The 15,437-nt window shown below is 38.5% G+C and overlaps 1 protein-coding gene across 8 annotated transcripts in view; it reads left to right on the top strand.

Moving 5' to 3' along the window:
• RGS7 (regulator of G protein signaling 7) overlaps positions 1-15,437 on the top strand; it is a 243,108-nt gene that overhangs the window by 193,861 nt on the left and 33,810 nt on the right. For all 8 annotated transcript variants that reach the window (XM_032466502.1, XM_032466498.1, XM_032466500.1 and 5 more), the window contains 4 exons: positions 4,628-4,692; positions 5,551-5,627; positions 5,734-5,815; positions 14,615-14,689. In XM_032466502.1, the coding sequence (XP_032322393.1) occupies positions 4,628-4,692; positions 5,551-5,627; positions 5,734-5,815; positions 14,615-14,689 (299 nt within the window). The remainder of the gene's footprint in view (positions 1-4,627; positions 4,693-5,550; positions 5,628-5,733; positions 5,816-14,614; positions 14,690-15,437) is intronic.

Raw genomic sequence — 15,437 nt, 5'->3', positions numbered from 1 at the left:
GAGGGTAAGGAAGATGATGCACATGAGATGTTTGAATAGTTCCTGGCACACGGAAAGCGTTCAGTAAACATTGGTTGTTGTGATTACAGTATTCATAGCGCTGCTCATTGTCTGTCCCACTCTAGACCAGAACCGTGTAAGGTAAAGGCAGTGATGGTTCACTGTGTTTATCACTGTGTCCCCAGGGCTTAGAAGAACTTTTACAATGAGGGATTAAGGATTTTAAAACATAAATTATTTCCGCTTTGAGGTAAAACACTTTGTGCACATCATTTTGAATGGCAATATTTTATCTCACTGAGGAAATATGCATGATTTCTTTGCCTGTTCCCCACTGTGTTCCTGTATTCCACATCGTGGATGCTTAAGTCTCTGCCTTTTGTGTTATTTCCTTGGGTTATCATCTTAAAAGAGGAAGTATTGGAACAGTGGCCATGAGTGTTTTAAGGCTTTATTACTCATTGTCAAAACTTTCCAAGAAGCTATTCCCTGTTTACACGGCTCGCCAGCTGTGCTGTTTCGGTCTTCTGTTGCCAAGATAGCTTATTCTCGCTCTGTGATATCTCTGCTGTGTTGATGAGTAGAGTGATTTTTGTAACAGGATGTTGAAAGGGAAAGTCAGCTATAGTGTGAAGTGGATCGAGACCAGACATGAAAGTGTGGTGCTATTCACACACGCAGAGTATCAATCACAGTAGTTGCCGGCAACCCACACTGAGGTTATTTAAGGCTAAGACATTGGCTTAGGCTGATTTTGCGGCTGTGTGGATGTTGGGAGTCATTGCTCCCACCAGACCGAGTGGGAGGAGCAGGTGGGGAGTGCCTCCACCTCAGGCCCAGAGACAGAGATTTCCAGGGGCTCCTGAGAGTGCTTGACAAGAGTCACCTACCCCTGGGGACACACTGGACCGTGGACTTCCAGACTCAGAATTTCAGAGGGTAAGAGACAAACTGTCGAGCTACGGACTGGGCGTTGAAAGGGAGGCGGCTATATGGTAAAGCCTACTTTCAGGGTAAAGAGTACATGAATGTTTCTAAGCCATATGCGAGAGACAGTCCTGTCCTAGAAGGCAGCCTGAAGGGGCAAACAGCATTGCACAGAGAGGCTGGAGGTACAGTTCAAGGGCTGTGGCATTTGCCAACCCCAACACGGGCACGGCAGGTGAGAGCTCCCCACAGGACATCTCGCAGGGGAGGCAGACTTTCTCCACAGCGTCCACAAAAGTACCATGAGAAATACAATAAACCTTAAACCCCGGCTAAGTCCAGAGAATGGCAGCACTGGATCATCACAGTCGTATCAGTCAGGTAAGAATGTCAGAAGTCACCTTTCCTCTGTTTCTTTGCTCTACTCACCCCCAGAGGACTAGAAGCTGGTTAGCAATACTTGGCGGGGGGCACAGAAGAACAAGCTGGAGAAAGAAGCCACTCAGACTCCTTTCACCCACAGAAGCTGGGGGGAGGGGAGGACGTCACGACCTTAAACCAAGCTTGGAGTTTCAGCCACTACTGGACATTCTTATTAATAAGCTGGGACTCTTTGAATTTCCTGAGAGTGACAAACAGGACTGTGGAAGTTGCTGAGTTTTTGTCATCACCCCACAAATAGTCTTTAAAAGATAAAAACAAAGAGTTGCATTGTGACAGTAGAGGTTACATGTGGATTACTTTGGTTGTAAGGTGGATGTTTTCCAAATATTTATTTGGCAATTGTATGTCTAGTCTCTGTGAATTATGTTTGTGTCCTGTCCGTATTTGGTTATTAGGATCTCAGTGATTTGCTCACTGATCTCTGGGATACAGCTCTGTACACTTTTGCCATGAACATCAGCGTTTGCTGAACAAGCTACTTACGCTGCTTATAGAGTTTGTGAAATTAAATGGAAAAACTAATACCAGATTTCACTTTCTATTCAGTTAGATGTGTGATCCAGAAACTTTGACTTTTCCATCTAAATTCTAAGTTATATTTAGGCCGAGTTCTCTGCCTTTCCTACACTTTTCTTGTTTTAACCAGCGTAGCACTTCAGGGCCTCTCAAACTTTCTTCCATTTAGTGGCAGAGCTTCCTATTAAACTACTTGTTTGTTGACCCACTAAGTCCTCGAAATTGTCTCATTGTAGTCTCCCAGAAAACTGCTGCAGAGAGATAGATTTAAACTTGAAACTGAAGTTAAACCCTTGATAATGGAAAACATCTTAAGTAGAACCCCAGAAGTGGCTTTTTTTTTTCCATTGATTATTTTGAGTATTTTGGCACTGAGGAACAAATTCAAAGGTTATATTAAAAACTATTCATACTTTGTATTTGGGCCTAAGTTTGTACATAAGATCATACAGGGCACGTTTGGTGCCTGAATAATTAGGGGTAGGTACAAAAACACTTGGCCTGAGCCATAGTTTTGACTATGCCTAAATTCTCTCATTTTTTTTTCAATCTTTGATAAACTGGGAAATTTCCTAGAAACTCTTTTTCATCTACTTGATCTTCCTTCCTCATCCATATGCTGCCCAATGCTGATACTCCGTGCTGAGAAAGAATAAAACTACCATCTGTTCCTGTCAGCGTTCTGGACTGTGTCTAGACTAGATTGGCGAGACTGGTGCCATTCCAGCCATGACCATAGTTGCTGTACCTTCAACAATATTCGGAGTGTTCCTCACACTGCCAACCCAGCCTTCGCCTTTTCTCTCATTTCTCTTTTTGAAAGAGTCTAGTAGAAATTACTTGAATTGATTTGACTTCTCAATAGTTCCTTCTGAAAATATCCTGTTCATTAATTTACTTGTTCATTCACTCATTCAATAAAAACATATGAAACAGCTTACTCTGTCCCTGGCACTGCCTACCCATGCCTTCATTTTCTTTCCTAGACAATAAAAGCAAATTGCACTTACCTATAATAAAGAATGTGTAAATTCTTAGTGAACATTCATCTAAAAAAATTACCCTGCTCCTGCTTTATACGTTAGTTTACCTAATGAGGTTAGAAATATGATTTTGAAAAGAACAAAGATTAGATGACCACAATAAAGCAAGTAGAGACTGACACAGGAAGAGATATGAGATATGAAGGAGGGCTGACTGATGGAGCGCTTAGCTGCAGCTTGAAATTTGATTAAAGGAATTTCTATAAGAAAGCTGAAATTATTTAATCAGGTAATTAAAGAAAATTCAGTCTTTCTCTCATGAAGAGATACCCTCAGGAGTATTGCACATACACTACAATTTATTTCACCAACTGTTGAGAACATTTCAGATATATTATTAAAATCACAGTGGCCTCTACAGTAAGAGTTTCTTCCCCAACATAATTTCTACAGTAAATTGTGGCCAATTAGGAAATTAACACATCATGTCCTTTTTGTTTTTGAAGTTTGACTTTTACGAATTTTGAAAATTAATAATTTTAAAAATTAGTAACTTTGAAAATCTCTATTTGAAAATCATTTATATTAATAGAAAAATAAAATTACCATAGTCTAAAATCATATCCCAGGTTTTTAGTGTTTGTAATGTTAGCATCATTACATGGTTGTCTCTCTCCTTTGCCTTGACTTTCATACAGGAAATCTTAGAGGGCGGAAATTGAATAAATAGCATAAGTGTTTTCAGTGGCCTCAGATTTTTTCGTGTAATTTAGTTCCTCACTGATATCAGCTGGATTTCATTAGCAAAAACTGAGGGTGGTACAGCTTAGTGAAAAAGTGGTATTTAAAAAGCATCCCCCAGAGCTAGCCTTACGAAAAGTAATATTTGATAGTCTTTATCCAGTAGATTTATTCAGCATCTAGAATAGTTTATCTTGAATTTTATGAGACTCAAATGCCATATATTATAGGAAAATGACAAAAATATTCTGGAAATTTGGACTTTACCAGGAGGTTCTCGGTGTATTGTTATTACCACTAATATTCCTGAAATAACTGAAGAAATTTGGCTGCTTGATGGCAGTAGGGCTGTCAACGTTCTCTCTCCATCTGTCATTCATCCTGTAAATCTGCTGCCCAGATGGACTTGCCCTGGCAATGGAGGAGACTGAGTCCTCAAGGAAAATGGAGTTAAAAGGTAGCCGTATTACAGTTAGGGCAGACGTTACACTGTCCTCGCTCCTAGTGACAAAATGATTGACTGATGATTGGCCCTTGTGGAATGAAGCCAAGAAGATGCCAAGAAGCCTTCAGTGTGCATTTATAGATTCTTTCAGTTGACATTGCCAGGAGGATATGGAAATAATTGAATGTGCCAATTCTTTTTTTAAAAATGGTGCTATTTGTATATCGAGATTTGTAAGTTCATTTGATGTCTTATTTTTTTCTCCTCATATTTTGAGGAAGCTAACATTGTGACAGCCATTTAATAAAATAAGGGAAATCATTTCCAAGTTTCTAAACATGCCAGTTTTCTTATAACACATTTTAAATGTACTGCTATGTTTGAATTTCAGTAATGATGTTATGGATGATTTATTTTTGACCAAAAATAAATTAATAAAAAACAGAAAATTGCAACTTGGGGAAAAAGTGACAAAGACCAATATATCTTGATTTCTACTGCTCCATTTTATTTTTAGTGCCTCAGTGTAAATAAGCAGGAAAGGAATGATCGATTTTTTTTTCCTTTTCAGCGGTTTACCTCTGCAAAAGAACGATGCAGAACAAGGCAAGGCTGGAGCTAGCCGACTATGAAGCTGTAAGCACCAGGGGCTCCCTGACAAAGAAAGACGTAAAAGGAGCAGGAATAAGGCCTACGGTCATTTCTGGGCACTCTTAACTCTCTACACTCATGGATCTAGGGGTCAGATTTTTAGGGAAGGGAAGCATAATGATTTACTACATCCCTGCCTTGCTTGCTTCCCCTCATTATTCACACTGAGGATGGTGAAATTCTAAATGCACAAACTCAGAGGAGAAAGGGGAAGCCTATCTTATTTACTAAAATTGACTTAAATGTAGAAACTTTCTATATATACTGTGTATAGTGAAGGTATCCAAACTTAGAGAATTAAAGAGCATTTACACTGGGAAAATGAATTTTGCGAAACCTGTAGGTTGGTCACCATCCGCAGATTAAATTAATCACATGGAATGTGTTGAGATGGTTGCTATGTTCTGATATACCAAATTTGAAGCACTGTCTACAGATGGGTAGTAGCGGGCCAAGGGTTTACATTACCTTTGGGAACTGGATAGACTGACTAAATCAGCAGTAGAAATGTATTGCCTTCATGTTCCTTGGAAAAGTGAGCACAGAAAAATCCGGTGGATTAGTCTTGAGCACTTTTTTTCTGTGTATAGGTATTTGAGCATTTTGGATTTTATTTGTATTCTCTAATGTTAATACTTAAGATAGGTTTTCCTGTGTCCTGTATGACTATTAATATGAGGATTAGCTGCATTCAGTGAGCATGACTTATCATGCAGAGCACATTTACTCCTGTAGAAATTCTGGAATGTTTTTTTCTGGATAAGTACATATGGTTGATAACCTAGAAGGGAGAAGGAAAGATGAGCGCCAGACGAGACGTCTTCACCTTGGTGTGTTTTTCAGGAGAGTCTGGCCAGGCTGCAGAGGGCATTTGCCCGGAAGTGGGAGTTCATTTTCATGCAGGCAGAAGCACAAGCAAAGTGAGTCCTTGTGAGTCTCTTGGAAGATTTGTTCAAGTTGTGACCTTTTATCCAGAGAGGCACTACAATTAACACCACTTATTATTCATTGTTGTGATGTTGACAGAGTGGACAAGAAGAGAGATAAGATCGAAAGAAAGATCCTTGATAGTCAGGAGAGAGCGTTCTGGGATGTGCACAGACCCGTGGTAAGCACCAGCGCTATCTCGACTTCGTAATCTCAGCCTCTGGGAAGTGGAGGAAGGATGTGGTAACTCCATCGCTCTTCCCAAAGTCTTTTTGTGTAAGGGGTTTTGTGACTAGGGGTTAATAGTATAATATTTAACTTATACAACTGCATTTTTCTAACATGGCATCACTTGGTGACTCATTCTTGGCTTCTGGGGTGCTTGATGCTTTCATACACTTAAAGAAGACTGCAGCAAAGTGGTTTTGCATGGCTTACTATCTACGTTTTTTTCTGGATTTATAGTAAAAGTAAATAAAATGATCATGGAGGGAAAAAAGAATTCTAGTGGACTGGCCTTTCAAAATAGAAGAGTGTTGATGTTCCAGGTTCGGGCGTGATGAACAACCAGACTTGCCCCACACAGCCCCACAGGGAGCCAGCTTACATCCTTTGCACTGACTTTGTTTTTGCTTTGGTTGTTACATTTTTTCAGGTATTTTTGCCTGAAATTTACCTGAATTTTACTGAGGTATAACTGACAAACTAAACTGGAAGATACTTTAGTTGTACAGTGTGATGATTTTACGTATGTATGTGTTGTGAAAGGATGCCCACCAATGAGCTCATTAACACTGACTTTGAAAGTTGATCTAAACAACTTGCAGTGCAGGGAATCTAGGCCAGTTTAATTCTGGCCACATTCAGAGGTGTGCAAGGCGAGGTGGAGTGGGCCACAGAGAATGAATCACCTTTCCTCTCACCTTGAAAATTCAGTGACCTGATGGGCGCTCTAGGCTTATGCTTTGAGACAGTACTATGGGAGAACACTATTTATAGCACAAACTATAAAGCGCAAGACCACAATTATAAATATTCTTGCAGAAATACTATGACAGGTACCACCCTGGCATGTTTTGGAGGGACTGGGGGTGGGGAATATGCCTGGTATTAGTTCAAAGCATGGGTCTTTTTAAAAATCTTATTGAAGTATAGCATACAAACTAGAAATGCAAACCAAAAACCACGAGTTAGTACCTCACACTGTTTAGAATGGCTGTTCTACAAAGACAAGAAATAAGTGTTGGTGAAGATGTGGAGCAAAGGGAATTCTTGTGCACTGCTGGTGGGAATGCAAATGGGTGCAGCAAGTATGGAAATCAGTATGGTGGTTTCACAGAAAGTTAAAAAAGAGAACTGCTGTATGATTCAGCATTTCCACTTCTGGGTATTTTACCAAAGGAAATGAAAATGCTAACTTAAAAAGATATACGCACCCTTATGTTCAACACAGCATTATTTACAATAGCCAAGAAGACATGGATGCAATCTGTGTCCATTGATGGATAAGTGAATAAAGAATGTGAGATACAGGCATGCCTCAGGGATATTGTAGGTTCAGTCTGGTTCCAGGCCACTGCAATAAAGTGAGTTTCACAATACAAGTGAGTCATACAATTTTTTTTGCCTTACCAGTGTATATAAAAGTTGTTTTTACATGTTACTGTAGTCCATTAAGTGAGCAATAGTATTATTTCTATAAAACAATGTACATACCTTAATTTTAAAATACTTTTTGCTAAAAGATTCTAACCAGAATCTTTATTGCTAAAGATTCTTGCCTTCAGCAAGTCCTAGTAGTAACACCAATGATCACTGATCACAGATCACTGTAACATTATATAATAATAATGAGAAGTATGAAATATTGTGAGAATTACCAAAATATGACTCAGAGACACAAAGTGAACAAATGCTGCTGGAAAAACATGATGCTAATAGACTTGCTTGATGCAGGGTTGCCACAGACCCTTTCAGTTTGTTTTTTTTTTAATTAAAAAAAAGCAATATCTGCAAAGCACAATAAAGAGAAGTGCAATAAAATGAGGTATGCCTGCATGTATGTATGTAGGTAAGTGTGTGTATACATAATATAATGAAATATTATTCAGCCATAAAAAAGCATGAAATCTTGCCATTGTGACAACATGGATGGAACTTGAGGGCATTATGCTAAGTGAAATAAGTCAGAGAAAGACAAATACCATATGATGTCACTTATATGTATAATCTGAAGAACAAACTCAGATGCAGAATAGACTGGTGGTTACTAGAGGTAGGGGGTTCAGGGCAGGTAAAATGCACACTGTTGGTCAAAAGGTATAAACTTTCAGTTATAAAATAAATAAGTCCTGGGGATGAGATGTACAGCATGTTGACTATAGGTAATAGTACTGAAGTGTGTATTTGAAAGTTGCTGAGACAGTAGATCTAAAAAATATTCATCACAGGAAAAACATAACTGTGTGGTGATGAATGTTAATTAGACTTCATGTGGTGATCATTTTGCAGTATATACAAATATCGAATCATTATGTTGTACACTTGAAATGAATATAATGTAGTATGTCAATTATATTTCAATAAAAATAATTTTTAAGAAAGTATAACATACATACAGAAGATTACACAAAGCCTAAGTGTACAGTGAATTTTCACAAATTGAACACAGCCAAGTCACCAGGATCCCAGAGTCCTGCTAATAACCGTTCCAGTCACTGTTCCCTAGGTCAATGGTAACTTCTGATACCATAGATAAGTTTGCCTACTTTTAATCTTTGTATAAGTCTTTATCACTGACCTTTATCAATATCACTCTTTTTATATTTGACATCTTCTCTTGAGATTTTTCGTATTATTGCATATAGTCGTAGTTTGTTTATTCTCATTACTGTATCAGTATCTATTATATGAGAGTAGGGGATTTCGTTATATACTGATGTTAAATTATCTTCCACAGTGTTAATACTCCATTATTTTATCCATGATTTTGGTATTCAATTTATTATTTTCACTAACTTCTTGTATTCACGATTCAACTTAAGTTACTCCTGACTTTTTTTTTAATCGCACAAAACCATCAACTCAATCTCTTTAATGTTTAGTTTCAAAAGTGATGCAGACCTCAAAATACAGAAAAACAGATGAATGATACGGCATTATATATAGGAAAAGAGTAATCTTTTGTTATATATAGAACTTATGAATCAATGAGAAAATGACAAAGAAATGAAAATGTAATGGAAAACATTTGTATGTTTACCTATCACGTTTGCAAATAATTTTTAAAAGGTAATATCATGACCATATATTTACATACAGTCTTACCATCCGAGGTCCAAAGGGCCATTTTAATTCTTTGGTTGCTGGGAGAGGAGTAAGTAAATAGTTATCTACGAATGTCAAAATTCAATCTTCTTAAATTTATTGAGATTTGTTTTCTGTCCCAACACATGGTCTATCCTTGAGAATATTCCGTGTGCGTTTGAGAAGAACATGTATTCTGCTGCTTTCAGATGGAATGTTCTGTATAAATCTATAAAGCCCATCTGATCTAGTGTTTCATTTAAGGCCATTGTTTCTTTGTTGACTTTCCGTCTGGATGATCTACCCACTGGTGAAAGTAGGGTGTTAAAGTTCCCTAATATTATTGTGTTGCTGTCAGTTTCCCCCTTGAGGTCTGTTAATAACTGCTTTATATATTTTGGTGCTCCTTTGTTAAGTTCGTAAATATTAATAACCATTACATCTTCTTGATGAGTTGTCCCCTTTGTTATTATATACCATCCAGTTTTGTTTTCTGTCTGATGAGTATGGCCACACCTACTTTCTTTTGGCTGCCATTTGCTTGGCTTATCATCCGTCCTTCACTTTGAGCCTGTGTTTGTCTTTAGAACTGAGATGGAGCTCCTGGAGGCAGCATATGGTCGAGTCTTATTTTTTTAAGCCATTCAGCCACTCTGTTTTTTGATTGGTGAATTTATCCATTTACATTTTGGGTGACTGATGTAGGAGGACTCAGTACTGCCATTTTAGCTTTCGTTTTCTGGTTGTTCTGTTTCTGTTGTGTCTTTTTCCCTGTGTTGCATTTCGGTCTGCCATTTTGGGTTGGTAGTTTTCTGTGATTTTTTTTTCTCAGTTTTTTTTTTTAACGTATCATGTTTCTGCTCTAGATTTATGTTTTGTGGTTATCATGAGGTTTGTATAAAACATCTCATTAATAAAATTGTCCTTTTTCTTCTGATAGCATCTTCTCTTCATTTGCCTATATGGGTTCCATCCTCTTCATCATCCTCTTATGTTTTTATTGTCTCAAATTAGCCCTTTTTATTTTGTGAAATTGAAATAGCAATAGTTATTTTCACTACTTTTTTCCCTTTAACCTTTAATGCTCAATTAAGTGTTCAACAACCTATTCTGATATAGAATTACAATTTTCTGATTCTCTTTTTAACTTACACAATGTTTGTGAACTTTTACCTTTTGTTTTAAGTAGACTACATCTTTCAACATGTCTTATAAGCCAGGTCTAGTGGTAATTAACTCCTTCGGCTTTTGTTTGTCTGGGAAAGATTTTGTTTTACTTCATATCTGAAGGATAACTTTACTGGATTCTTGGCTGACAGCTTTTAATCTTTCAATATTCTGAGTATGTCATTCCACTCTCTCCTGACCTGTAGAGTTTCTGCTGAGAAATCTACTGATAGCCTAATGAGGGTTCCTTTGTAGGTCACCATCCTTTTTTCCTGGTTGCCCTTAAAATTCTTTTTCTTTGTCATTGACTTGATAATTTTGTGTTGGAGAAAGTCTTTTTCTGCTGAGATAGTTAGGTATTCTCTTAGCTTTATGGACTTGTATATCCAGTTTCTTTCCCACATTTGGGACGTTCTCAGCTATTATTTCTTTAAATAGACTCCCTGTTCCCTTCTCTTCCTCTTCTCCTTCTGGAATGCCCATTATTCTCATGTTGCTCTTCCTATTGGAGGCAGATAGCTCTCATAGAATATCTTCTTTTTTTTTTTTTTTTTTTTTTTTAGATCTTAGTTCTCTCTTTCACCTTCCTCATTTCTAGAGCTCACTAATTCTCTCTTCCATATGTTTTGTTCTGTTTCCAATAATCTTCATCTCATTTATTGAGTTCTTCAGCTACAGAATTTCTGTTTGGTTCTTTTTCAGTTTCAGTCTCTTTGGTAAAATATTGCTTCAGTTTATTAATTTTATTCCTGAGCACACTGAACTGCCTTTCTGAGTGTTCTTGTAACTCGTTGAGTTTCTTTACGACAGCTACTAGGATTCTCTGTCAGTTAGATCACAGTACTCTGACTTTAAGTTTGGTTTCTGGAGGATTGTCCTTTTCCTTTTATGATACTATGTTAACATAGTTTTTGATGGTGCTTGATGAGTTGGTCCTCTGTCAGCATATTTGAAGTAGTGAAACCTTTCTCCTTCAGGTAAAGCTCCTTTTTTTTTTTTAACTTGAATCTAACAAGTTAAGGGATCAGTAATTAGAGGCCTTTCTTTGGTTTTTCAGTAGGTGGCACTACAGCACAAGTTTTTAGTTTCTTTTGCCTGAATTGCCTCTGGTTATAGAGAGTAGGCACCTTCCACCCTCCACAGTCTCGCTCAGAGGTGCCCCCTGGTGGGCTTATTGTTGCTGCTACTTGTGCCCCCAGGGTCACTGGTGCCTGGCTGTGGCTGTTGTCACTGGCGTTGCTGCCTGGGGCTCTGGAATGGCAGGCACCTCCACCATGACCACCGTCACCTGGGTTGTAGGCTGCTGCCACAGGGAGGGGGGGATCGGAGTCCTGGGCACCTCCACAGCTGGAAAGATGGGGTCTCCAGCTCTCCTGCTGCTGCTGCTCGATCCCCTGTGGCCGCAGGTTCTGCTGTGGCCAGATGTGCGTGAAGTTGTGCACCGCCTCCCCTGCTACTGTTAGGTTCTCAGGGGTTGCCAGTCAGCCTTGGTGGTCGGGGGCTGGGATCAGCACTGCCTCTCCTCTTCCCCTTGTTCTGCCTCCTCTATGTGTCCCAGCTTTTCGATGTACAGATGTGTGGAACTCTCTGGTGTCCTGATGTGTTCAGCGGAGGAAGCTTTGCTGTGCTTGAATGTTTTACTGGTTCTAGGTTGAAGCAGAGGGTCAAAGGGAGCATTTCGTGCCACCAGTCACTCACTTCAGTTTGCTTTTGTTCCCACCTCTCAGAGCACAGAGTGAATTTCTACCTCCTGTTCTTTGTGTTATCCCCTGTCTTAGAACTCCAAGTAAACGATGTCACCTACTCTAATCCACTTAATTCGTGTGTACAGTATTTATGCCCTGAGTTTCCCTAAGACATCATGGGAACTTGTCGACATTTCATTTGTCACAGGTGTTATACTTACTGCCTCAAATATCCAAAAGTCGAACTCTATCAAAACACAGCCAAGAAATAAACTCTGAAAGTCTTAACTTTTTATAAGACTTGTTAAAACTCCTACACTTTAACTCACGTGCTTTGGCAGGTTAACGCCATCACCATCATCTCTTCCTAGATTATTGCAATAACCCTGAAACGGGCATCCTTGCTTCCACTTTTGACCTGACCCTATCCTGATAACCCATCCCCAAAGTACTCATGACTCCTGAGTGAGTTGATTTTTTAAACAGACTTTTTTTTTAACTTAAAAAAAAATTTTGAACCTTTTTTGGGAGGGAGTGGTAATTAGGTTTATTTGTTTATTTATATTTGGAGGAGATACTGGGGATTGAACCCAGGACCTTGTGCATGCTAAGCATGCACTCTACTGCTTGAACTATACCCTCCCCTCTATGAATAGAATTTATTTCTTAGAGCGGTTTTAGGTTCACAGCAAAATTGAACAGAAAGTACAGGTGGTTTTCATACCCCTCCCTACTCCCCTCCCCCTGCACACACAGCCTCCTCCACTATCAACATCAACAGAGTGGTACATTTGTTATATTTGGTGAACCTACACCGACACATCATTGTCACCCAGAATCCATAGTTTACATTAGGGCTCACTCTTTGGTGTTGCACTTCTATGGGTCTGAAATCACCTATGATAACATGCATCCACCATTATCATGCTATACGGAGTTTTTTCACAGCCTAAAAAAATCCTCTGTCCTCCACCTATTTTTCCCTCCCTCTCCCCAGCCCAGTGCAACCACTGATTGCTTTCCTGTCCCCATAGTTATGCCTTTTCCAGAATGTCATATAGCTGGAATCATACACTATGTAGCCTTTTCAGATTGGCTTCTGTCACTAAGTAATGTGTATTTCAGTTTTGTCCATGTCTTTTTGTATTTAATAGCTCATTTCTTTTTAGTGCTAAATAATATTTCATTGCGTATCTGTGCTACAGTTTATTTATCCATTCACCTAGTGAAGGACATCTTGATTACTTCCAGGTTTTGGTAACTATAAACAAAGCCTCTGTAAATATCCATGTGCAGGTGTTTGTGAGGATCTAACTTTGCAAACCTTTTGGATAAATACTAAGGAATATAATTGCTGGATCATATGATATGAGTATATTTAGCTTATAAGAAACCACCAAACTATCTTTCAAAGTGGCTGTACCATTTTACATTCCCACCAGCAATAAATGAGAGTTCCGGTTGCTCCACATTCTCTTCAGCATCTGGTATTGCCAGTGTTTTGGGTTTTGGTCTTTCTATTAGATGTGTAAGTGTGTTTCATTTTTGTTTTAATTTGGAATTTCCTAATGACACGTGATGTGAAGCATCTTTTTATATGCTTATTTGTCATCTGTATATCTTCATCAGTGAGATATCTGTTCAGATATTTTACCCATTTTTTAATCGAGTTGTTCATTTTCTTATCATGGAGTTTTAAGAGTTCTCTGTATATTTTAGATAACAATCCTTTATACAGAAGGTCTTTTGCAAATACTTTTTCCCAGTCTGTGACTTATATTCTAAATCTCTTGACAATGTCTTTCACAGAGCAGAAGTTTTTACTTTTAATGAAGTTCAACTTATCAATTTATTTCTTTCATGGATTATGCCTTTGCTGTTGTATCTAAAAAGTTATCACCAAACTCAGTGTCACCTAGATTTTCTCCTGTGTTATCTTCTAGGAGTTTTATAGCTTAGCCTTTTACATTTGGGTCCACTTTTGTGAAGGACAAAAAGCTTGAGTGAGTTTTTAAAAATCTAAAATCATACTAAGTCACTTTCCTGTTTAAAATCCTCCGATGACTTTCACTTATGTTTAGAATTGAACCAAAATTTTTACCATGGTCTATAATTTCCACGTAACCTGACAACTTTCCACGACTCCAGGCTGTTGTGGTACCTTTCCCCTCCTCTGTCACAGTAGCCTTCCTCTTGCCTTTTGAGGTGGGGAGTTCGTTCATGACATACAATGAGGTAGGATTACTTAATTAAGAATCTATAGCCAGCAAATAAGGTTGAGTAGGAAACAAATGAGTAAATATTATAGAAGAGAATGAATGGAAGGAATTCTAGGGTAATTGCCTCAAATGACTTCTTTTAGTTTGTGTGCAGCATTTAGTAAGTGGATGGGTGAGCAAGGCTGAAAGGAACAGAAGCTAAATCAATTGTTAACTGCCCTGGAACAGAAAGAAAAGCTTAAAAATAATATCCTGAGGTTGAACACTTTGAAATCTGTAATGACCTTGTATAAGGGTAAGGGATCGTTTTAATTGAGCTATAATACATTGCAAATTGCATTTTTTAGAACTTGTACCGTGTTACAGAAGGACAAATCGTTTTCAATAATGTACCCTACTGGTATCTGAAGGCTCTTGAACTTGAGGAGTGGAAGTGCGATGCGTTTTATCAGTGGCCGCTGCTGGGAGAAGCCGCGGGGCCGTCTGCAGAGGGCTGCCAGGGCTTGTGTCATCACAGCCCTTGCTCAGGTTCTGGAGCGTGAGTGCCCTGGTCAGAAACTTTACACCCAAAGATTCCTTTGTCTCCCTGTTTTCCATTTCTAGCCTGGATGTGTAAATACCACTGAAGTGGACATTAAGAAGTCATCCAGAATGAGAAATCCACACAAAACACGAAAGGTAAAATCAGTATTTGTTATGTTGATCTTGGTAATGAGCTGTACTGTTTAGAAGATGTCCCCTACCAAAAAAAAAATTTCTTTTCTTCTATTTCATGGAGTACCGTATAGTATCTTCCCTGCTCTTCCTTGTTCTTGGCTAGAAGAAAATCTGAAAGTTCAAGCCCTCGGCTTCTGTCAGTTCCTCTTTCCCTGGAAAACAGCCCCCATCCTGATTCTCAAGCATGCCAAGTTCCCAAGGTGTAGGGGTGGTTGTGACAGGAAAAAGATGCTGAGAGAAGAGCCATCAGCTGAAAAAGGCGTCTCTTTGAGAGCCCAGGAAATGAAGAAAAGTAGATGGAGATTATCTGAAAAAAAAAAAAAAGTTAACATGCATGAAAGAAGGGCATTGTTAGAGAAAAATCTAAAAAAAAAAAAAAGACATCATCGTGAAGATGTTTAATTACAGACATTGCATGAGGACCACATTTAACATCAGAATTTTGTGACACAACTCTGGGATAGTGGTTATAGGTCTGAGATCTCTTATGTGAGGAAGTATGTAACAAAAACAGTGCTATTCTGAATTCAGGGACATCAAATATAATCTTTTGAAAACATAGCAGGAATATCTATTGGTTTTTTTTAAAGTAACACATACATGTAGAAAGCATTTTTATTCATTCCATAAAAAGTGCTTGATGCACGTAAGAATGTCCAGCCTATAGCAGTCACTCTGAGGACACACACAGCCTAAGGTCAGTGCCACT

The sequence above is a fragment of the Camelus ferus genome, chromosome 23, assembly GCF_009834535.1.
Source record: "Camelus ferus isolate YT-003-E chromosome 23, BCGSAC_Cfer_1.0, whole genome shotgun sequence".
In the NCBI taxonomy this organism is placed as follows: domain Eukaryota; kingdom Metazoa; phylum Chordata; class Mammalia; order Artiodactyla; family Camelidae; genus Camelus; species Camelus ferus.
This window is presented reverse-complemented; position numbering and strand designations above follow the sequence as displayed.